We start from the raw sequence: 25,466 nt of genomic DNA, 5'->3' as shown, positions 1-25,466 counted from the left end.
AAATAATACTTCCAAATTTATTATATTTATTACTATGCTTATAAATTATATGTTATATTTAGACAATTTATATAAATAATTCTATTAACTTTAATAAATATCAATTAAATAATTATTTTTTATTCTATTTTTTTCATCACCGATTAGTTTCAATGTATTATATATAGTTTGCATGTGATATGTTATACATACATAGTTGGCATGTGATACATGCTTGTAGTATATATACAAAATGTATATTATATTTTATATGTGTACCAATATTGTATTATACATAGTTGGCATGTGGTACATGCTTGTAGTATATATACAAAATGTATATTATTTTTTGTTTTTATATTTATTGATAAAACAAACTGTTAACTTCGTTATTGAATCATTTCACAGCCCTGCACCTTTGACTGACATGGTCTTATTATACAAGTTTTTGGATTGTCATGGTCTTAGTCCTGACCAACTCAACTGTATCATTAATGTGAGCAACCATTATGATATGATAAGAGACGTTTAATCACAAACTCGAAGGAAATTTCAACTCCTTCCTTTGGCCTCTTCCAATCTCTATAGATGAAAGTTCTCAGAAGCACCTTCTTGCTCAGTACGAAACCACAAATCCCTGTATATATATATATATATATGCAGTGGCACAGAGGAGACTGAGAACTGAATTAATTAATTAATTCAATCTTTAACAAGATGGTGAGAGCTCCTTGCTGCGCGAAGGCAGGTCTGAATAAGGGGCAATGGACTCCAGAGGAGGACCGGGTTTTAGTGGAGCACATCATGAGGTTTGGCCATGGCAACTGGCGAGCTCTGCCTAAACAAGCCGGTGAGAATCATATTCCTTAATCATTAGTTTCATTTCTGATTTCTCTCTTTAATTTTTTGGTTGTTGCATGAACGATCAGGGCTGCTGAGGTGCGGGAAGAGCTGCAGGCTCCGATGGGTGAACTACCTGCGGCCTGACATCAAACGAGGAAGCTTCAGCGAGGAAGAAGAGGAGACCATCCTTCGCCTGCATCAGATTCTCGGCAACAGGTGGTCTGCTATAGCAAAGAAGTTGCCTGGAAGGACGGACAACGAGATCAAGAACGTTTGGCACACCCATATGAAGAAGAAGAAGAAGAAGAAGAAGAGCTTCTTCATGAGCCCGAACATGCAACCAGAGAAGTCAGAAGAGATGGAAAAGGTGGACAGTAGTGTATCGCATGAACAGTACTCGAGCAGCAATGACAATGGAGATCGTGTCAGTGAGTCAGAGATGGAGGACACTCTAGAATTTTCAGCGAAAGGAATGTCTCAAGATGCAAGTCACCTGTTCGACTTGTGCGATAATGGCGACGACGACGATATGGAGTTTTGGAGAGCACTATTTGTGAGAGCTGAAGGGGATCTATCAGAACTTATCTTTTGAACTGAACAATTATATTTTTCTCTCTTAAAAAAATAAAAGAAAAGAAGAAAAAAAAAGTTGGATTTTGATTTTTCTGAGGAAAGAAATGGTCCTAGTTGTATATCATTAAGACAAATTAAATCAGTGCATTTATTTGATCATTTATTTGTCTACAAATTTTAATTACTTTATATACAAATTTTCTGAAATTAAAAATTTTGGTGCAAATATTAAGGTTACGTTTGGTTGGGTGTAATGTAATCTTACTTGTAATGAATCAAATTTGTAATGTAATATAATTTTGATTACATTACTACGTTTGGTAATATAATGTATGTAATCTTTGATTACAAAGATGATTATATTCTTTTGTTTGGTGTCCATTATTTTTTATAAAGAATGTAATTCGTGTTATTATAAAATGACAAAAATATCCTGCGACCTCTACCGATGGCCGTCGCACCTCTGTCGGAGCTTGCGGCAACCAACGGTCGTTGCTGTTGGCCTCCTCCGCCGGCAACCGCCACCAGCAACCGGCGATGACGACGATCGCCGGTCGACGGTGGTAGCCAGCGACGATCACCGGTGGTGGCAGCGGTTGGTGGGCGACGACCGACAATGGTTGCCGGTGGCTGCGGCGGGCGGTGGTCGTCGGCCGGCGGCGGGCGATGGTCGCCGGCGGCCGGCGGTGGTCGCCGGCGGGCGGCGGTGGTCGCCGGCGGCCGGCGGCGATCGACAAGCGGGGCCGACGGCGGTGGACAACGGCAACCAACGATAGTGGATAGCGGCCATTGTGGACTAGGAGTATATTTGACATTTAAATTTTGGTTAAACGATGACTTTGTAATGTAATCTGATTATATAGTATTTATTTTGTAATCCAGATTACAAAATTTCACTATCTTTTGTAATTTAGATTATATTACATTACAAGTTTAAAATTAAACTAAATAAAATAATCAACCTTGTAATGTAATATTGATTACATTATAAGATAAATTATATTCTATCAAACGTAGTCTAAAAGTTTGTGCAGTTAATCAAGATTGATAATGTGTGAGAAAAGAAAAGAAAAGAAAAGAAAGTTTCTTCCAGAAATATTAATTCTTATTGCTGAGAGTGATATTCCAACAAGTGGAAAACGTCTGCCATTGATTACCTTTGTCAAGGCACTCTGGCACTGTGACATATAAATATATTTAATTATAAAATTATATATAATATCTGAGTGAATTAATATTCATAAAATTTTGACCCATAATCTTTCTAGACGGTACAATTCTTTCATAATGTATGACGGTTTAAAATTATTATTTATATTTTATTTTTTTAATATTTATAAATTTATAAATATGAAAAAATTTAAAATAAAAAACGTATATTTATTTCTATCTATGAATTAAAATTACTTAATTCATTGATTCCGTGTTAAAATCTTCTTCTTCCTTATCTGACGTTTTATGGCTTTTATAATTTTAGTTCAACCTTCAATTAGTGTATTAGTGTTTTAAGCTTCATCCCATTGAATTTGTCGGAGGGCTGACCGTTGCACACGCTTTCTAATTTACCTGGATAACTATTGAAAAATTTCCATGGGCCGGCTAACTGAATTTATACCAATGGATCAATTATTAAATATGACTTATGAGATATTTTAAAACGGGAACATCTTATTCGTAGCAGGGTTGAAATAATGGGAAAGATGATTGCAAAAAACTGAGCCAAAATAGATCAATAAAACAGATCTATTATTATTATTATTATTATTATTATTATTATTATTATTATTATTATTCATTACGGATCATTGAAAGTGCCTTCAGATTTTTTTTTTTTTTTTTTTTTTTTAATATCGTTGAGGTACCTACATTAAATTCAGGCATCTCAATTCTTTATTTTTTTTAATTTTTTTATTTTTTAAGATATATTATATGTATTTAAGAATCATGATTTTAAAATTTAAAAATTTAATTATAATAAATTTAAGTCAATAAAATTTTTTCTCTAAAGTTAAGTTTCCCTCATCATTTATAATATTTAAAATTAATAATTTTAAATATTTACGGAGTATATATATATAGATTTAAGATTTAAGATTTTAGAAGTTTGGTTATAATGAATTTAGCTAATAAAATTTTTCTCTAGGATTTAAACTTCCTCCTTAAATTATAATATTCAAGATTAAAAAATTTAAATGCTCAGTAGTGTATTTATTATTATTAGTTACATGATACCAATCAAATATACTCATAAAAAACTAGAATAAGATCAACAAATAACTAATTAAAAGAGGTAGATTAATAAATTAAACGAGTTAAAAGCTATAAAACTCTTACCTTGGAAGCTATAATAATCGGATTCAAACCCGTGGCCAGGTCGCCTCAACGACATGTGTTTAAATAATGCAGTGCGTTAAGACGTGCTTATATAAATCATCCCAAAAGCTTAAGATATGTATGAATATAAATAAAGGTGGACAAATGTATGGTTGCAACAATTGTGTGAGAAGTTATCTGCTCGACAGAGAAGATAGGACTGCCGACGAAGGTAACTACAGCGCTTGTGCAAGGGGACACTAGATCATAATATAGTACTAAATCCATTTAAATTCCTATAAATGTCAACCATGACGAATGTATTAATGTGTTGTACTCGGAACGGGTGCAGTAGTTGAATCATAATCCCCAGATAATACTGTCACTGCGACTCAAAGAGAAATTAACGCATAACAAAAAGAATCAGTAGAGTAAGTAATGTAATCCATAGCTCAGGAAATGAGTTCAAAGTCTTATTCTCACTGAATACGATACGAGAAGCAGATTTAGATGACAAGCGTTGCCCAACACAGCGGCGATGTTACGATGAAATAAGACAAAATTCATTGGGGGCTACCCAACTGAGTGAATTTATTTAAACAAACCCAATCTGGCAGTTAACTTAGGAAAGACACGAATATGCGAGAGCCTTCTCTTCCGTCAACTCCTCTGCAGTTGCATCCAGCTTCTTCCTTGAAAATTCATCTATGGAAAGTCCTGTGAAAATTGCAAGCAGATACATCAATTAAAAGTTACTTCTCAAATTGTTTTACTTGAAATAGTTTCGAAACAGAAAATGTTATCAAAACATTTCAAGAAGACAAAATCGTCACTAATTCAATATTAAATTCGCATCTGCTTCTGCTAATTGCATGTTCATCCCTTATATATACTAGCGGATCTACCTTTTTTTTGAAAGGTGAAGAGACACTAATTTTCTTCTGTATTTTGGCCTTACTAACGTGCCCATGCCCACAGTGAATTGTTCAATTGTAAGTCTAATCAAAATGTCATAACTCATAAGGAATTGCTATGGATTGCGCAAATATTCCTTTAATCTAACCATGAATGACTATTAGATATAACAGAACAATGGTCCACTAAAAAGACCAAGAACGTCAAGATCTCTTTAAGTATACTCAAGATATGTAGATCACTTCAGTCTAAGCAGTAAAACATTTATTCTGCAAGCATTTTTCATTGTTATACCTCAACTATTGTAGAAATAGCATCTGTGAAGCTTGTCACCTCTTCAAACAAAAAAGAAAAGGGATGTTTGCAAAAATTTACTATTATTATTTCAAAATGATCGTCTAATAGCAACTGGATGGATAGATCAGAGGACATGCCAGGAAACAATGTATTGAAGAATGAATTGATAGTAGCTCATGTCATAGGTTATGGAAACCAGCACTAGTACAATGAACTAATCTATCATTCTTTCAATCAGTCTTGGCACATATTTGTATAAATTGTTCTAACAAGGTTGCATACCTTGGACAATGGTCCATTCGCCATCTTTGCATGTGACAGGGAAAGAATATATCAAACCGGCTGGTACATTGTATGAACCATCGGAATAGACACCCATAGAAACCCATGTTCCCTGCACAAGAATGGGAAAGATTTGAGACAGTTTAGCACAAGTAGCATGAGTTTTAAATAGAGAACACAAAAATAACCTCAGGTGTCCCAAGAACCCAATCACGAATGTGATCACAGGCAGAGCTGGCAGCAGATAGAGCACTAGAAAGCTTTCTTGCTTTGATGATTGCAGCACCACGTTGTTGCACTATTGTGATGAATTCTCCCTTGAGCCTGTGACAACAGGATATGGATGATAAGCAAGTTTAACTTCAAAAGTGTAGAGTAATCAAACTTAGAAACACAAAAATAAATTTGCATATTATTTCCCTACCATTCATCATCAGAAACAAGCTCACGGGCAGATTTTTCTCCACTTGATGTCTTAACAGTTGCATGACTTACATCAGGATACTGAGTAGAAGAATGATTTCCCCAAATGATAACATTCTTAATATCACTAACTTGAACATTTAATCGTTCAGAAATCTGTCCTAGTGCCCTGTTATGATCTAGTCTTGTCAGACAAGTGATATTCTTTGCTGGAATAGATGGAGCAAACTCTTTCAGTATAAGAGCATTAGTGTTTGCAGGATTGGCAACAACAAGCACCTAAAACAGCATCAAGCATTGTTGTCAAATTAGTGGGAAAAAACTACATTAGTTGGATATCAACCTGATGATTTCTAATTGGTCATACAAGAAATGAAATAGGATAAGAGTTGTACTAAATCCAACCTTGCAATTGGGAGCAGCATGTGATTCTAATGCTGAAGCTTGAGACTTATAGATGGAAACATTTTTTGACATCACATCCTTTCTCTCCATTCCTTCTTTCCGTGGGAAACCACCAACCATAACAGCTATGTTGACTCCAGTGCAAGCCTCCACAACATCAGTTGTGGCAACGACACCTAAAATGTTGTTGCTAGAATGTTTAGCACATGAACTAAGGATATACACAGGAATTGCTGAGAGAACTATTGAAAATACCCTTAAGAAGAGGAAATGCAGCATCAACTAGCTCCATCTTTACTCCATTAAGAGCTTCTGCAGCAGGAGGAATGTCAAGCATGTGCAAGATAACAGGCTGGTCTGAGCCAAGCATCACTCCCCTAGCTATCATAGGCACGAGTGCATATCCAATTTGGCCTGCAAGCACAGAAAAATTATCCTTCTTTGACTTTGAGTTTCAATTGAAATGTCCAAATAAATGAAGGAAAAGACCAGTAGTATTAGAAATAAGAATATCCGATGCCAACATACTAGAAGAAAGATCATTCATGTTGGCCATGCAACAAGATCATTTGGATAATTGATAACAAAATCGTCAAAAATATAATTCCAGCTCTGCTACAAGAGCAGGTATAAAAGGTAACTGATTTATTTCTATGTCTCCATTTGAATGCTCTTGAACTCCTTTTAACATTTGCAAGCATTTAATTGGAACAAAATTACCATCAAAAGCTTATTTTTAAAAGAAAGACAAACAACACAGGAAATACAACCAAGTTGATAAGCAGTTATGATTCTTAGAAAATATGAGGAACAAATACAAGACAGCAAACCATAGTTGAGTGCATTCTTAGCACAAAGTCAAGCAGGAAGTAAATTTTGCAAATGTGGAGAATGCTTTTAGTATTCGAGAAAAAGGAAAAATTTCATGACAGTATCAAAGAATCTAATAACCACATATAAGCTCTAAAACATGTTCATTCAAGCCGATCATAATCTCAGTTTCGAAATGGAGAGGACTAAGGATAAATCTAATCTAACCTAGAGAGGATACAGAAGTTGTAGGAAGTGAGGATGGAATTGGTCACTCTAGAAATGACTTATTAATTGAAGAGTAGCATAGCAAAGCTAGAAGATCTCACCCAGCAGGAGGATTTCAGATTGATGCTATAACAACGCATTCTTCCACATTGAAAGCGGAAAGTTGAATCACAAGACGCAAAACAGAACTATCAAAAGCAATTCAACCTAAACTCGCTCCTAAGGAAAAACTACCAGTTCCTCAAGTTACAAAAAAAAAAAAAAAAAAAAAAAACCCCTCCTTTGCTATATCCTCCTTCACCCCTACTAATCTATCTTAGACAAAGATTGGATCTGGATTCAGAACTCAAAAGGACAGGAAGGGAACTAGGGCCCTAAGAGGCTCCCCAACTCGATCTAATTGAGATTACCTTCTACGAAATGTCCCTGGACAGACAGAGTATTGATCGGTACCTCAAAATTGACCTAGATATTAGAATAGCCTGTAACAAATCAATAAAAATATAGAGGAAGATCGATCAAATCAGATTCACAGACAGAGAACCAGAAATCCATCTAACACCTCGATCTACCACATAAAAACTATCAAGAAACCTAATTCGTCGCATTCACAAGATCACCAAAGAAAACAAAAACAAGAAATAAGGTCAAAACCCCCTATGCTCACGGATGAGAGATCGGGAACCTATCAAACAAGGGATCTGATACTTATGATAAAAAAAAAAGATCAATCAACTAAAGCCTATGCGTGAAATAAGACCTTGATTCGCTTACGACAATCATAAAAGCGCGGAAACAAAGATCAAGGCCGCACAGGGTATCCCCGACATCGAAAACGTAGCAAACATGAAGATCCACCAACAACACAATCTGGAATAGAGTTCGATACCTGCAGCGCCGGTGACGAGAACTCGAACGGGATCCTTGGCCATTGAGAGGGCGAGAGGAGGCGAACGACAGAGCAGAAGGCGAGCAGGCGACTTTGTGTTTGTGGGCGAGAAAGGATGAGCCCTTCAGTGACTGTCCGTGAGCGACTTAAATAGAAGATCAATTAGGGATTGGATGATGCCGTCGACGCGATCTGACCGTCCATCTGGTGCCATATCTAATAGTTCGATTTTTCTTTGTTTTATAAATAAAATAAAACAATTGATAAGTTATTTTTTTCTTTATTTTAACTCAATTTAATTTAATTTAATTTAATTTATTCAATTGGGTCGTAAGTAGAAGATAATTATATTCTTGCTTAAAGTTCATAATTTATAATTGATTGCCAACTGAGGAGTTTTTTTTAAGTACCGTTCAGAATTTATAATTGATTGCCAAATGAGGAGGAGTTTTTTTTAAGTACCGTTAAAATTTAATTTCTACTCTATTAGTAAAATTATCACCAATTAACTAATCAAATAAGCATCCGTGAGAGAAATTTATCCGGTTTAGTATTTCAAGTTGTGGATGTCCACTCTTAGAATTATTATTATTCATGATTTGCAAAAGATAACTTTTCTAAAAAAGCTTCAGCTAGAAGAGATTCTTTAGTCTTAGTGTGTGTGGAATGATTGCATTGGTTTTTTTGTACAAAATTAATTCATATTTTTTGAAAAGGTATTTTATTTATGGATTTTTAGTTATTTAGTATTTTTACAATCATCCTTATTTCATTAAAAAATATAAAATCAAATAAAATGACACCGTAGAATAAAGTCAATTGATTTCGTAATTTGTATTTGCTAAAATTTTGTTTTCAACACAAGGAAAGAAGGAACAGAAATTCAGTTATTTCTCCTCAAGGCTATTTAACCTATAAGACTCATACAATTTGTCAATATTTTTTTTCAATCTGCTAAGATTAATTATCTGTTGAATATCTAACCATGACACCATTACCACATGACTAGTCTTCCTAGATCTTGATAGTAAAAGACGAATACATTTACCTCCAATACCTCCATCAATTCGTTTCAGGACTAACACGAAGGAGGTAAATCACGAACGACTACTAACCTTTGAAATAATGACTAGCACATAAAAGAGATATTTACCTCGACTAGTCTCCCTAGATCTTACACAATATCTTACTAGATATCTTAATGGAAATGAAATTTACAAAACAGGACACGTACTGAATTTAAATTGTCTATTAAAAACCATGTGCGTTACATGAATTTAAATCGTCTATTAAAAATTATCCACGCTTTTCGATTTATCCTAACGATCGATAAAAAATTTCTACAGTCATTTTCACAATTAGTCATGAATTATCAAAATAAAAACTAGCAGGCCTACAAGTGCGACATGAAAATGATAACTCTTCCCGCATATGGAATAACCATGACCCCTACCTGTACATCACAAGTGATAAATATTTGGCTTTATGATCGAAAATGGTGAAGGCACTGCACCTCAGCCCAGTCTCATCCACCATTAGGAACAAACAGAGACAATAATTGTCTTCTCTTTTCGTGTTTGCATGCATGAATTTCAACCCAACTAAACATCAGAAAAGAAACAACATTAAAATGGGATGAAAGATACATCTTTATAATATCCGGAACAGGGTCCCTCGTTCGAGCTGCAGATTGAAAGAATATACATCTGAAATGGCTCCCTAGGCATGCAATGCCTCAAAGAAGTTGATGGCCAGTTCGTGAACACCCTCTAGTAAACGCCCTGTGATTCCAGCTGCTGTTGCTGCTCGGCGCTGTTATTGATCTTGATCTCTAGCAGCCGCTCCACTGGCTGCCTGCAGATCGGGCAACGATTGGTTTGGAACCTAAGAATCTTTGCACATTCACTGCACATGCACTGCAACAAAGCCATGAACAACAAACATTTTGTTAAGCTTCAGGAGCAGGGTTTTTTGTTTGATAGATGGCAACCAAATTAATGAATCGATTGGATGAAATCAGACCAGCCAGTTCAACCGGCTAATATTGGAACCACAGGCCAATAATAAAATTGCATGATTCTGGAACATGCATCAACATAGGAAAAAAAAACTGCTTTAGTGGTTCTCGCGAAAGTATTTTACACAAAACAAAGAGAATTCTGTGGATCATGCAGATCAAATTTATGATATGAGCAAGCAAGAAATTATTTTACACAAAAAGCTGCTTTTTCACAATAAGCTAAGCAATATTATTATGTGAGTAAATTTACCCTCCATTCAAAGGACTACAGATTGGACCATGTTGATCAAATCCTTTCTACAATAGCAGTACTGTTGATCAAGTGGCCGGTGATACGACCACACAAGCACTACTGTAGGGAGCAGGTCAGGAAACCAAAATGTAAAGACATGGCGGACTCAGACTTGGGCTTGAAATGGTTACAAGGCAGCCCTATTACATGTTCATGTAAAATTGGACTACGGACACTAATTGAACAAGCAGGGAGCCCCACCAATACGGTCCATTTTGATCCGAGTTTTCTTATCGGAGGTATTGGAGCAACTGTTAGGGCTGAGCTGAGTTTTGATACATAGAGCAACATGGTTTAGGTCAGTAGTGTTTTTAAGAACTCGCTGCTGGTGAAGCAGTAATGCTGCAAGTTCCAAGTTTTCCAGTAGGTGAGATCAAAATCTAATTCAGCCTCTCTCTCCTGACCTAACAGTGGACTTGGTTTTGGCATCTGGATTAACGGTTGAATCAACACTGCAGGTCAATAGTTGAGATCGGTTTGGTTGAAAAGGCATATTGTGTTTTCAACTTGACTCATTTTAACACGCTGGAGTACCGTGTCTTATTCTATTAATTGAACTCTATGAAAGGCTACATTACTACTACCAAATCTTTTAAGTCGATTTAGACTATTAACTAGGGTTTGCAATGATATGAAATGGGCCCAATATAATAGTGCTTTTTATTTTGTTTTATGTTTTTCTTGTAAATATCACACATTCTGACATTCATCTCAGTCTTTTCATTTCTATTACACTAACTTTTGTGTGTGGTTCTCTAATTGCTCAACATTGTGGTGGTGAGATCTACGATTAGGATAAATTAAAGAAAATAACATCAATTAATTACAAGTAAACTCAGAACTTGGAATAGTTTGAAACTAATCCTATCATCAAGAAGAAGATTAAACAAAACATTCAAAATTGAGAGTTACCTTAAATCATTTTCATGTTTATTTTTCAGAAAATTGTAAAGAAGAATGGATAAATATAAGAAATGAGATATTGCTTACCATGTGTCTGCAAGGGAGAACAGTGGTATCACGTGGCTCAGAAAGACAAATCACACATTCTTTTCCTGGATCATTGCCATCAACATCATTCTCAACCGAGTTCCCTATGCCATAAATCTCCTGCAGCTCGTATCTGGTCTGATTCACCCAAAGTATCTGCTTGGCCACACGAACATGATACTCACCATTCTCTTTCTTCTCAAAGAAAGCCTGAGTGATCTGTGAGTTAGGAGTTTCTAGCTGCTGGTCCTCACCAACTGGCTCTTGATTGTTGAATGGACAAGCTTCTGCTTTTACTGCCAGCGGATAAATGTCTAGTTCTCCACCCTTCATCAACTCAGCCTCATTGAACATTGAGAAATTGATTCCTGTCCCACACGGTTGCCTGAACTTCTGACCCAAACCTTCCTTGAAAGATACGGTTACCGGTTGAAGGAAATCCTTTGTCGGAGTCAGGTTACATTCTGTACCTTCTTTTGCAAAGAAGACCACAGTGATGCTGTTTGAAGAATGCAAAAAAGCATCAGATTCAGTTAGATGTAGTAACATAGAAACTTTCAACTGAAACCAAACAACAGGATATGCATTTTGTGGGTAGAGTGTAGAACCAAGAGACCATGGATAATGAAGCATCACTAAGATCACTATAAGTGTGCATCCAATTCCGAATAGCTGGCTGGGGTTGGCAGGGACAGATTCATATTCTGATAGAGGAATAGCAAATTATGCATGTCTCAGCAGGATCCATCGGTTAGAGTTCGGTCTCAAGAAATTGTGTTTGGTTCCAAATAAAACAAACCAGATATCTAGTTGCTATTTAACATTGAGGCCAAGTGATAAATCAAGCCAATTTGAAGTTTGAGAGCCATAGGTCGTCTTGACAAGTTCTAATTGAATTCCAAGCAACTATGAACAATTTCAAGAAATCTCACACAATCTTTTACTGATTTATGCCCGATTCTAATTGTTTTGGCATTTTTTAATCTATTAAGAAATTGCATCTATGATCATTGTAAATCCTAGACAATTTCATATGTGATAATCTCCATCTATTATCAAGTAATTGAATAATTTACGTACACAGAAATTCTGAGTCCCCATTCCTAAATAACTCCAAGAAAGACAATCAATGAATCAGAAATTCACATGATTGAAGAAGGCAACAAAAAATTGCACAGATCATCAAACACGCACTGCATCCAATGAAACAAATACAAACATGAGCACCATTGGCAAAAATTAAATAACTCCAATTCCAATTCCAAGTAAAAAGCTTCTGAGAAAAAGGTTGTCCACTTAGATTATATGAAATCATAACAAGAACCAATTTAGCAAATTTGTAAATCCGTGAATCACATCTAATCGTGTGCTTTAAGATTTAGGTTAAAAAACAAATGTACATTAGCTTTCAACAATCCTCTCCAAAAAACTGTCTTAGAATATAGAATATAATGTAATATCCGTCAAGGCATAATATGCTTTATGTTAAATAGGTTAATATTAATATAATATTTCACTATAATAATAATACCAATTTATAATAAATACTATCATGTTATTATTAATGAACAAAATCAAATTACATAATAATTAATATATTAAACAAAATGTAATATCTATTAAGAGCATAATATGATCAACATTATACAGTCTTATTAATATAATTTTTTACTACAATACTAATACAAGTTTATGTAAATACTATGTGATCCGGATATAGTTTAGGGCATGAGAGGAATTAAGGAGAGGGAAGGGGGCATTTTCATCCTTTGAGGGGTTAATGCCTTGAGGGTTTTAGTGCTTAAAGCACTGTTCACAGTGAGGAAGAGGGGAGGAGGCCGCCGCCAGCCAAGTAGTGTTTTCTCCCTCTCGCACCCTTCGCCGGCGCCGACGAAGCCACCGGCGCTCCCCTCCTCCTCTCTTATACCTCCTTTCCTCTTCTCCGCAGCGTCGCCACTAGGGAGGCCTGGTACCACCACCGCCACTTGGGGAAGAAGAAAGAGCTTCTTCTTGGTCCATCGTCATCGACGCCGAAGAGATCCACCAGCGACGAGCGTCCTCGGGCCACCTCCTCCTTTCTCTCTCAACATCGGTGCCTCTCGCCGCTACTGCCGGCGCATCACGCGGCTTCGCCGCCATTGAGTCGTGGCTCCACGCCACCGCGACCTAACCGCCAGCATCGTCTGCTCCTTCGTCGGCGCCGGTCGTTGGCCGCCACCTCTTGTTCCTTTCTTCGCATGAGCAGCATTCCACCGCTAAGCACCACAGTGAGTTCTCCAGGCCTCCATCTCTAGCGACAGGCACCGTCGCTTCCAGCCAGCGCCACCTACTCCAGCTGCAACCGACCTCCCCCACCATCACTGCCGCTTCCGGAGGCTACCACAGCCGCCGCCAGCATCTCCAGTAGCCACCGACACCTCCGCCACCGCCGTCGGCACTTCTAGTGGTTGTTGCCGGTGACTACAGTGGGCACCGCCTCCAGGCATCCGCCTGCCGTCGCTCTCCAGGCAGCCGCCTGCCGTCGCTCTCCAGGCAGCCGCCTGCCGTCGCTCTCCAGGCAGCCGCCCGCCGTCGCTCTCCTAGCAGTTGTCCGCCGCCACCATCTGCGTAGTTGTCCGCCGTCACCCTCGGTGCAACCGTCCACCGTCACCCTCCGGACAGTCGCAGTTTGAAGTGCTCAGGTTTGTTTACCCCGACCTTCGAGTCGAGATGATGTTCGGCCTGCAAGCCGATGTGGTTCCGGCCATCGAGCCGCTGTATTTTACTCTTCGTATCGCTATTATGATTGTAGGTTGTTGGTTATCCGGCTTGCGTGCCGTATTATCCGATCTGTGTGTCATGTACCGACCTACGAGCCGCTATCATACCCGGCCTATGTGCCGTCTTTCTGGAGCCCTGCCGTACTGGATTCCAGGGCGTTGCTCTTAGATCCGGCTCCCCCCTAGCTCACGTCCATCTACTCATCCGGGCCACGACAACTCGATCAGCATCGCGATCAGCTCGCCGACCCATCCAAGGGTGCCCCCCCCCTCGGGGGCCAGGGTATGTTCTCGTACTTCTTATTCGTGCATTTATTTCTCTATTGTTATCTGGCTACTCATATGTTCGCGAAACCCACCTCGAGCATCGAGGTACCAGGGATCGGTCGCTGGTTGCAGGTGTTGTTGACTAGAAGACTTCGGACGACTTGGTCAACGCGGAAGACAGCTCACCACCGGGTCATGGGGATGCGGTCAACTTTCCAGACACGTCATTCCGGCAGGTTCGTCTTCTCCGCTTCCCGACAGGATCACTATGATATTATTAATGAATAATACAAAATCAAATAATAATCAATGGTATTACTAACTGAATTATAAAATTAACAAGTATTAAATACAATCAAAGTATTAGTACTGCTAATTAATGAAATATTTATTTATCTATTTAATAATTACCTTGAAAAACCAAAGAATTTGGATTAACCTAGATTTCTATTAATTTGTTAAACCTGTGTCAACATCACCCCGTCTTTAACTAACGTTCATAGCTTATTATTGGCATCAAGAAGAAAGGTTGTAGTAAACCATATGTCAACTTTCTGTGTTGACTACAAGCATCAACCTTCATATAACCTCTAAGGCAGCATACTCTGAACCCTTGATCAAATAGGACAACATAGAACCTCCTCGTTCACTTTACTTAAAGTCGAAGGAAAGAAGGGAGATGGAAAGATGAAGTTGCCTCCAACTCACCCTTGTTGTCTGACTCCTTTCATCAAGGAGAAGAAGTTGAGGACAAAAATCCAGCATATATAATAAATGAGATATACAGCAAATCTATGTTTTAGGGACTCAAATATGAGTATCTAAGATGAGTAAGTGATCCATCTGCAAACGTCGACGGGTAAATCACCGGTTAGTTGGCTTTGTTATCAACTTAATCGCCAATCACTAAATGACGAGGCCTAGATGAAGGCAAACAAGAAGAAAAGGATTAGAATGACAACCAGGGTTCCCCAACGTAGCCGCTCCGACATTCAAGTCAAAGAACGAAGAGGAAGAGCAATATTAGAGTTTTGATGCGTATGTGTACATGTACCTTGGATGCTGGAAAGGCTACCTTTTATATGGAAACGACAGATATTTTCCTTCCATTCTGATTTCCATGCCAACATTATTTAATTATTTAAATAATTTATTCATTCTGTTGTCTTTTTACCGAAATAATCCCACGATGATTATCCTTTTCTTGAATTAATGTAAGATTTGCACAATGATTATCATTTTTCCTAAATTAATCTAAGATTTGCGTAATGATTATCTTTTTTCTCAAATAGTCCTGAATTCCAAGTCGAGTCGCCAAGGAGACAGGATGTCAAGTAGTTAAGAGACCGAGGAGTCGGGGCGTTGAGGAGTCAAGTGCCTTAGAAGCTGTGGTGCTCCCAAGAAGTCGGGTTGCTAACGAGTCAAGGGTCGACTCAATTTCCCCTTTGGTGGAACCATCTCAACAGGGTCACCAATCTTCTCTTATCCACATGGTGCCCACTAATTACCCTCCGAATTACAAGTCTCCCTTTCAAGTCTAGTTGAAGAAGTCGACAGTCCAACTGTGTGTGATCGGAATAATTCCAACTGCCTGGACTACTTAAGTCACGTTGCGGATTCCTTGCGTATTTCTGAAGAGAGCTATATTAGGTCAAATAAGAATGTCCCTGCATACAATCACTAATTTTGCATTCGGCGTCCTTCGTCTTCTTCGTTTTCTTTGTCTCCGAACTCTCCTTCCTACTCAATAAGTTGTTTTAGTTTGTCTCTGTGATTTTTCTTTTCACCCATCTTCGGTAGTCTAGAAGCACACTCCATGGCCGAGGAATCTTCTTTTGTTCTTTGGTATAGATCCACCACTTCAAGTTTTACCGATGCATCCTGGGATCGATTAAGACTACTTATGGGATTCCGACCGATCATCTGTTAGGGCTTCCGAATGGTAACGATCGGCCAGATCGTCCTCCGGATTTTGTGACCTTCTGAAGTCACATGTTGAGTGGTCTGCGTTTCACTATCCTAGTTTTCTCTTTATCAAAGTATCGCAATATTTTCATATCCCATTATCACCCAATGCCTTCCGCATCTTATCTAGGGTGGTGATCCTTTTCCGCTCCTCACATCTTCCATTTCTTCTTTTACTCGAAGAAGATGGAAGAAGTCGTTATTAACCTGATCAAGGAGCTCCCTTCATCACACAAGGGGTGAAAACCCCAATTCTTCTTCGACAAACCCCTGGGTCTCATATCTTGGTCGACTCGATGGCAGCAAGAATTGTCCTTACCTCCCACTTCGAAGGACTACCACTTGGAGCGAGGCTACTTCAGTGCGTCCTAGAAGTTACTGGGCTTGTAGTTTAGCAACAATGTCCTAATCGAGGAAGGAATGATTCAGGTTGAGCCCTAGAGCAACTCCCCTCAATGCTTCATTTGGTAAGACTTCTCATCATCCCGAGTTTTGATATCTAACTAAAGTCATTATTTTTTTTTACAGCTGACACGACAATGAGGGCATCACTGAATAAAGTGATGAAACTTACTGCGGCCTAGCTAAAGGGGCACAGGGCAACCATTATTGATCTCACCGAGGCAGCACCCAAGGAAACAGCACTCCGACTTCGGCTACATCTCCAACGGATGTGATTTCCCAATCGGTGGCGCGAGCACCAAGCCCGGCGAGGAGTTAAGGAGGTCTCCAGTTCATCGATCTAGTGCATCGAGACCGACTTCATCTAGGGAGTCGGAGGCCCACCCTTAGAATTTCAAGGAAGAGGTGTCGCCCGTCTAAACCCTTAGCTCGCCACTTGAGTGATGAGTCCATCCGCCCCACACGAGTCCCAGTTGAATCCACAGGTCCATTGATCCGTTAGCTAATTCAGTCATCAAGCACGCCAGTCGAGTCGGACAACCGTCTGGTCAATCTTCCCTTAGTGCACATTCTACCATCTCCTAGGATCGCAACTTTTATGCCCCCTATAGAGTCAGGAGATCCTTGTATGGGGGTGAGTCATTCGCGCATTCCCATGGATCCAGGTTTTGCATCGTCAGGGGGATTTGTCAGGTGAAGAGGGCATCCTGGTCGCCGTGGAGCTATCCCAAGAGCTAGTTCAAGAAGAGCATAGGTTGAACCTCACCATTATGGTCCAACAGCCTCACCATTATGGTCCAACAGCCATCGGTTCGAGGGACGCCGAAGAAGCGGCTAAGGACATGCCCATCTGAGCTTTAGCAAAGGAACTTTTGCTGAATACAGCTAAGCATATGTCCTAAATAATGGTATTCGATCAGCGATACCCTAAGATCTAGTAGAGCAAGCGAGAGCTATAGGTCCGCATAGTTGAACTGGATACCAGTTAACCACGGCCCCTTCGTAGGAAGTTCTAATCACGGCTTAGGAGGAGATGGCCTTCGCACAGTCGGAGATTGACAGCCTGAAGCGACAATTGACCCCGCATAAGGTGATGATCATTCGACTGAAGCGGGGAATAATGGAGGCAACGACGGAAAGGATTAGTGCAGCGCATAAGTTAAGTCAACTGCAGGTGGAGATAGACACAATGACAAACATCAAATAAAATTAGAGGCTGCAACACTAAGGTGATGGCCGTCCATGCTAATTTGGAGGCCAACCAGAAGCATCGCGGTCTCTTGAAAGTGGAACTTGGAGCCACTTGAGAGGAGACCAAGTCGGCCAAAGCCTTGATGGAAGCTCGATGATGTGAGTTGGAGGTCGCCAAGAGGCTTCCCTAACGGAACTACAAGCCTCTGTGTCGTGTCGTGCCGTGTTGACGGTGGAAGCCCAGAAGAACCCGGTGTCTAAGCTTAAGGAGCATCACGCAGGAGAGGATGAGCGCTGAACCACCAGAAAGAAAGAATTCCTGCGATTATTGGAGTTTTATAATATGGTCAACACCCTTCTTGTATCAATAGTGCAGCATAAAATTGATGGCACACTCAAACAGCTGGTGGAGAATGGAAAGCTTCCTGCCGACTTCCCCTCCCCGACATCGAGTTGCTGAAAATCAATGAGAGCATCCCTAATGAAGATACCATGGATTTTTTTAGATGTATTGATTGAGGACTTATCCTTTGTAACCGTTTTTCTTTTGAACGTGATGAAAGTTTGAAAAATTTGTTGCTTACCACTACCATGGGCGAGGGCATTTTGTCTACTAACCTTTGTGCAAAGGGGAGTGTGTCGATCTCAACCCTGACTTTCTCCAAGTGAGGAGAGTTTGAGCCTCGAAAAGTAAAAGGTGATATGATACTCGCTTGACCCTTGTATGAAGAGAAGTTTGTTACCGTAGCCTGGAGGATCTCGCCCTCGACTATAATTGAGTCGAAGCAGTTTGGGCCCTTAAAGTCCAAGGCAATACAGTACTCGCTCGACCCTTACGTAAAGGGAAGTCCGCTACCGCAACCTGGAAGTTCTCAACCCCGACTATGTCCAAGTCGGGGGAGTTGGGGCCTAAAAAGACAAGGTGATATGGTACTCACTCAACCCTTGTGCAAATGGGAGTCTGCTATAGTAGTCTAGAGGATCTCGACCCCGACTATGTAGTTTGGGCCCTAAAAAGGACAAGGTGATATGGTACTTGCTCGAAGGGGAGTTCAATACCGCAACTTGGAAGATCTCGATCCCGACTATGTCCGAGTCGAGGGAATTTGGGCCTTGAAAAAGACAATGTGATATGGTACTTGCTCGACCCTTGTGTAAAGAGGAGTCCGCTACCATAGCCTGGAAGATTTCAATCTTGACTATGCCCAAGTTGAAGGAGTTTGGGCCCTGAAAATGATAAGGTGATGCAATACTCGCTCGACCCTTGTGCGAAGGGTAGTTCGCTACCGCAACTTGAAGGATCTCGACCCGTTTATTATACTTGATACACATCCGTTGTCGATACGTCTTGAGTCAAGCAGCCACTCGCTCTCGAGTCATTTAGAATTGTCTTGTCCATAAGTGCTTCTTTGAATTGATTATTCCCCAATTTCTACTAGGATGATCGCCTTCCCTCCATAAACAAGATGGAAATGAGTCATTTCTACGCTTTCTTGAGGTGTGGTTCCGTAGGCCTATAGAATACTCGGCAACTCGTCCACCCAAATGTCTTTGACATTGTCCAACTTGATTTTGAGTCCACGGACTATTTCTCAATTGACCACCTCGATTTGCCCATTGCTTTATGGGTAGGCTACTAAAGTGAATACTTACTACACACCGCTCTTTTAGTCGACGACTCTGAAATTGTCTGTCATTATCAAAGACAAGTTTGTGAGGGATGCTATATCAACAGACTATATTTTTCGACAAACTTTTCAACTGCATCTTTACTTATTCAGGCCAAGGCTTCGATCTCGACCCATTTAGAAAAGTAATCAACAACGACCAAGAGAACTCTGTCGAGCGGTGACAAAGGTTTTGGTGTCTTTGGCAATGAATACAGGCTGCGATAAATCAGGCTGCATTGTCGGCCAAAAATACCCGATTAGTAATATCTTTCCGCAAATGCCTTCATGAATCGGTGTCATTGAAACCGAGATACTTGAGGAGGCACGAGAAGGATCATCTATACAATATGTCCCCAGTTAAAGTAAAACAAGGAGCCCTTCTTTTGAACAATTGGGCTTGTTCCAGATCAATAGGTACAATCTCTTGCTTAAGATAAGCAATGATGGGTGTTCTCCAATTGGTAGGCTCATCCCGACTTGAGGCTTGGTCACGCAGTCATCCGTTCTCCAACATGTCAATACACTTGCTAGTTTGGTATGCCTTTTGATTATCCGCTCTAAGAATCTTCTACAAAGTGACCTTTCAGAAATCATCTTTTAACTTTTCGAAAATGTCCGCATATCGTCGTAATCAATCGCTTTTGATCTCAATGCTTCCTTCTACTGCAGAGCAACCAACTGAGAATATGAATAGATGATCACTCGAGAGACCCCGACCTATTTTGCTGCTTGAAGTCTGGTGAGTAAGGTTTCATACTCGGCTTCATTATTGGACGCTCGAAAATCGAGTTGGACAGAAAGTTGGAGCACATCTTTTATAGGAGAGATTAACAATATCCCGATCACACTACACTACCTTGCCAGGTTGATGAGTCATCCATATAAATCTTCCACGTCCCATCTACTCCCTAATCAAGAACTTCTGTTAGAAAATCCGCTAAGCCTAGAACTTTAATAGCTATTTGCGGCTGATATTGGATATTGTATTCACTCAACTCGATGGTCCACTTGATCAATCTCCCAGAGGCTTTAGGATTCATTAACACCGGGCCCAAAGTACTATTGGTGAGGACTGTGATAGGGTGAGCGAAAAAATATATCCTCATCGGTGGGCAGCGAGGGTCAACCCGAGAGCTAATTTCTCTAAATTAGTGTATCTATTTTCGGCATCCTTCAACAAGTGGCCTAGAAAATAGATGGGGTATTGTATAACATATTCCTATCGGCGTAGGACTATGGCGACTGTTCCTTCAGATGCTAATAGGTATACCCATAGTATTTCTCCCACCACCGGTTTGGAGAGTAAAGATAGTCGAGATAAATACTCTTTCAATTTGCGAAAGCTTTATTGCATTTTACGTCCCACTCAAACTTAGAAGTTTTCCTCAATACCTTAAAAAAGGGTAGACTACGATCAACTGAGCGGGAGATGAATAACGAAAGTTCCTGAGGTTGCGAAGGGAGGCATGTTCTGAAGCGTCTAGATTTTCTCAAAGTTTGCCTCAATTTCTCGCTCGATCACTATGTATCCAAGAAATTTACAACTTTTGACTCCAAACAAACATGTATTGGGGTTAAGTTTAAGCCCCTAGGCATACGACATGTCTCCTCGATATTTGAGATCAAGATCCAATTCAGACAGACTTGATTAAAATATCGTCAACATACACCTAAATATATCTTCCAATTTAATGTTAAAGACTTGATCTATGAGTCGATATATTGCCCCTACATTCTTCAAACCGAACGACATGGTAGTATAATAAAAGATTCCATTAGTGATTATGAAGCTAACATTTTCTTAATCTTCAGATGCCAAGAGAATCTAATGATACCTTGATATGCATCCAACATACATATAAGTTCACAACCAGAATAAAATCTACCATGCAAGGCAAAGGGTAGCAATTTTTTGGACAAGTTTATTGAGATCTGAAAATTGATGCAGATTCTCCATTTGCCTCTCGGTTTGGACACCAACACCACATTAGCAACTAAGTAGGGAATTTCCCGATTAAATTGTTGTCAATATTCTTTCAGGGGTTCTTTGAATTTCTACCCAAGGGCGAACAAATCATGCAGCGTTTTTTGATAGTCAAGTTGCAAAGTGTTGCATGAAGACAACTTTAAACTCCTCAAAAGTTTGAATAGAAGAAGCAAGGAGTTGACTAAACCATCTCTGCGCCGAGCCCAAGAGCGTGATCAAGAAAACTCGACACTTGACGTCATCCATATATTGATGTAATAAAGAAGCATTCTCAAATTTGCAAATGTGATCTTCGGGTTTTGTAGTGCCATTATATTTCTTGATCTACAACAACCGAAAGTGTCTTGACAACTCATCTTGGAGGATGCCCCTCGAAAACAAAGGCCTCGAAGAGCTTTCGTTCCACCAGATTTGTGGTCTTTTTCCCTTAGAAAATCTCTTTGAGGGGTTTCGCCAAAATGTTCTCTCGCAATGGACTTACCAATTGGTATGGGAGAAGCAGTCTACAACGTTCCCGTAGGTCAAGGTACATTTTGTTGTGTCGGTGTTGCTTCAACCGACTGGGGTGGAGGTTCAATTGAGGAATTGAGCATTGGTGGAGGATGCAAGGATTGCCCCGTTAATACCACTTGCACCGTCACCGCTACCAATTTGTCGAAATCCTTTGTTGTCATGGCGATGATGTTAGGTCTTCTAGCATCATCCATCTTAATGTCCCAGTTTAGGTCATTAACTTAATTTTCCCATCAACAGCGCCAATTTGAACATCGACGGGTGAATCACCGGTGAGTTGGCTTTGTTGCCAACTTAATCATCAATTGCTAAATGACAAAGAGGACGATGATATGGTTCTGCGAGCCTAGATGAAGATAAACAAGAAGAACGGCCAAGGTTCCCCGACTCAACCACTCCGACACTCAAGCTAGAGAATGAAAACGAAAGAGAGCAAAATTAAGGTTTTAATGTGTACGTGTGCATGTACCTTGGATGTTAGAAAGGGTATTTTTCCTCCCATTCCGATTTCCATATTATTATTTAATTTCTTAATTAATCCAAGAGTTATTCATATCACTGCCTTTTTCCCAAAATAATCAAAGATTTATGCAATGATTATCCTTTTCCTGAATTAATCTGAGATTTACGTAATAATTATCCTTTTCCTGAAATACTCCTAAATTCCGAATTGAGTTGCCAAGTTGATGAGATGCTGAGGAGTCTGGAGGCCAAGAAGTCGAGGCATTGAGGAGTCGAGGGTGCCTAAGAAGTCGGCGTGCACCCAAGAAACCGGAGTGCTAAGGAGCCAAGGGTCGACTCGGTTTCCCCTTTGCTAGAACCATCTCAGCACGGTCACCAATCTTCTCTTATCAACATAGCACCCACTAATTACCCTCCGGATCAGTTTGGCTCCGAGTACTTTCCAAAAATTATTTCCAACTAATCAATCAAATGTTTGTCGAGTGTCCACTCTAAGTGTTAGTGTTGAACAGGTAGGTGTACATGGGCATAGATCAAGTGTCCAAGTATCAAAATAACAAATGACATGAAGGGCTCAATTTGTACGCTAGGCTTAAATCCAATAACTCAAACTATAGTCAAATAATCATTTTGATAACTAAGGTAAACAGGTCCATGTTTGCTTGTATGGTTTTTAATTTTCCAGCTTCTTAACATAATTTTTCACGATCAATATAAATTAGCACTTAAGCCTCTACAGATAAAGTACATTAAGTTTTTAAATGAGTTTAAATGAGACATAAAAATTTAAAATCCATAGCCAACTCTATAAGAGAACCACAAGGCATCCACCTGTTTTGGATGAAATAATAGAATCATCAAAATAGAGTTAAAACACGCTCCCTTACAAATTGTAACAACTATAAACCTAGAAAACTGAAAGAAACAACTTAAAACGGATTATCTTTCAGCCACTCTTGAATGGCTTTTATTGTTAAATGTTTGACTATTTCAATTCCACATTTCCCCAACTAATCATGGCCTCATCTTCCTCGGACTCGGATAGAAGTCATATCAACCATGTAGATTAATACGAGGTCACAATATTCTCTGTCATGGGAACGCAATTGGGCAATAAGACAACACATCCACCACTAATCAGTACACCATAAAATCTACGATCAAAACCTAGAATTGAAGAATTTTTATCTATGAATCAAATAAATATGTGTGTAACTAAATACAAAGGCATCACTTCAAAAACTAGCGCGGCCTATGATAAATGTTTTATGGAGGAAAACATAAAATACTTTGCAACAATGGAACAAAACTTTCTGAACATTAAACATTACTTCACATAAAACCACCATTCTATAATTGATTTTGACTAGATAATATCAAATAATGTTTCTTAAGTTTAGTGGAAATTGTGAAAATACTAAAAATAATAAAGAGCAAAAAAAACATTGAGACAATATTTTCTAATGTATACATTTTCCTACATCACTGAGTTGTAAGCATTCCTTGTTTGCTTGGACATGGAAAATAACTAGCAATGACTTTTAGAATGGAATACTGTATTATAATCATCCAAAAACATCTCCATGTTGCACTTAAACACATAAATATCCATTACAAAAAATAGTAGTTCATTAATCTATAAATGTATACGAGCTTCAATGTTGCTTAGACCAGTTCATATTTGATATGATAGCAACTTTGGCATAAAAAGATTACTGCTGCAGAGAGACAGTTTGTTGAAATAGTGCGGAGTTGGAACTCATATTGGAGAATTCAAGATGAATAAACACAAGTCAGAGCAAGAAAACAATTAACGAGCATTTATTATGATTATCAGTTATCTAGCAGCACCTGACAAATAAAATGAACTTACGCTAAGAAATTTTCTTTGTACAACGACCTCTTTACTTTGAACTAGTCAATCTATCATGTGAGACGTAGAAATAAGAATAATAAAAGGAGAACAAGAAGTCAGAGCAAAGTGGAAATTTTTGAATCACATGAGGAAGACAGAAGCAGAAATAAATGCATATATATGTTCTAGAAAGAAATCCTCTTATAAATGGACAAGAAAAGGATCACCTGCCAGCTACGGTGGCGTCGAAGGAAAATGCAACAAGGAAACAATCAGGATTCTGCTCATCGGGCTCAACTTTGATGGTCTCTTTATTGACATTAACATCGTTCCTGATGGTAACGGCCTTCTGATGTTCAACATAAGGAGGAGGAAGGGGAGGAGGACCACAGGGCGCCGGATACCTCCCGCCACCCACCCACCCCAGATGGTGGGGTGGGTGCTCCCCGTGAGGCCCGACGACTCCGCGGTGGTGGTGATCGAACGGCGCAGGGAGAGGCACCGGCGTCGCCATCGGCGGAGGCGGGTAGTACCCGTACTGGTAGTACTGCGGCGGGTTCGGATTAGGGTACTGCGGCGGGTAAGGAGTCGCGGCGGCGAACACGTAGCGATTAGCAGTCACCTCCATCGGCTGCTGCTGCTGTGTCGGCGGCGGAGGCTGGGGCGGAGAAGGGGCGGGGCCGAAGGGAGCCTGGTGGTGATGGTGATGGTGGTGAGGACCCGAGGCCCTCCTCCGACCGCCGCCGACGCCATTACCGCTGCTCCCGGCGTTCCCCATACGCTGTACGACCGGAATCCGGCGGAGAAATCTGGAGGACTCGCCGGGATCCAACAGAGGCGTCTCCCGACGACACCAAGACGAGATCTTGGGAACAATTTGGACGGCAATTTGGGGATTTCTTGTGGGGGAAGAAAAGCGAGGACGAGAACCTCCTCTTTTGGGGAGGGGGCACAACATAATGGAAGGCAGCGTACAACTCCACCAAAACGAGAAACCTTTTCTCAAAAAGATCCATCATTTATCCTAATTCACATAAAACTCCTATCTTTAGGTTTTAAAACTCTTATTGGGTAAAAATTAAAAAGCGCACCTTATTTTGTTTATTAATTAAAAAATATTTAAACAACATTTTATT

General features: G+C 39.7%; 3 protein-coding genes across 3 annotated transcripts; 1 reads left to right on the top strand and 2 right to left on the bottom strand.

The window, feature by feature from the left end:
* The first annotated feature begins 629 nt into the window (after positions 1-629).
* On the top strand, positions 630-1,445 carry LOC121995959 (transcription factor MYB4-like). Its single transcript, XM_042549742.1, has 2 exons — positions 630-829; positions 909-1,445. The coding sequence occupies exons 1-2, from the start codon at positions 697-699 to the stop codon at positions 1,412-1,414; spliced, it is 639 nt and encodes a 212-aa protein (XP_042405676.1). The 5' UTR covers positions 630-696; the 3' UTR covers positions 1,415-1,445.
* Positions 1,446-4,135: 2,690 nt separating this feature from the next.
* On the bottom strand, positions 4,136-8,094 carry LOC121995957 (malate dehydrogenase-like). The gene is made up of 7 exons (XM_042549741.1): positions 7,958-8,094; positions 6,286-6,444; positions 6,031-6,206; positions 5,627-5,904; positions 5,391-5,526; positions 5,203-5,314; positions 4,136-4,425 (listed from the first exon to the last, which is right to left on the bottom strand). Exons 1-7 carry the CDS (start codon positions 7,998-8,000, stop codon positions 4,331-4,333), a joined length of 999 nt encoding a protein of 332 aa, XP_042405675.1. The 5' UTR covers positions 8,001-8,094; the 3' UTR covers positions 4,136-4,330.
* Positions 8,095-9,422: 1,328 nt separating this feature from the next.
* LOC121995955 (probable E3 ubiquitin-protein ligase LUL2) lies at positions 9,423-25,321 on the bottom strand. Its single transcript, XM_042549739.1, has 3 exons — positions 24,558-25,321; positions 11,260-11,758; positions 9,423-9,873 (listed from the first exon to the last, which is right to left on the bottom strand). Exons 1-3 carry the CDS (start codon positions 25,286-25,288, stop codon positions 9,727-9,729), a joined length of 1,377 nt encoding a protein of 458 aa, XP_042405673.1. The 5' UTR covers positions 25,289-25,321; the 3' UTR covers positions 9,423-9,726.
* Positions 25,322-25,466: the final 145 nt, after the last annotated feature.

The sequence above is a fragment of the Zingiber officinale genome, chromosome 6A (genome assembly GCF_018446385.1).
Source record: "Zingiber officinale cultivar Zhangliang chromosome 6A, Zo_v1.1, whole genome shotgun sequence".
Taxonomy (NCBI): Eukaryota; Viridiplantae; Streptophyta; class Magnoliopsida; order Zingiberales; family Zingiberaceae; genus Zingiber; species Zingiber officinale.
Note: the sequence above shows the minus strand (reverse complement) of the source record. Positions and strands in the feature narration are given on the sequence as shown.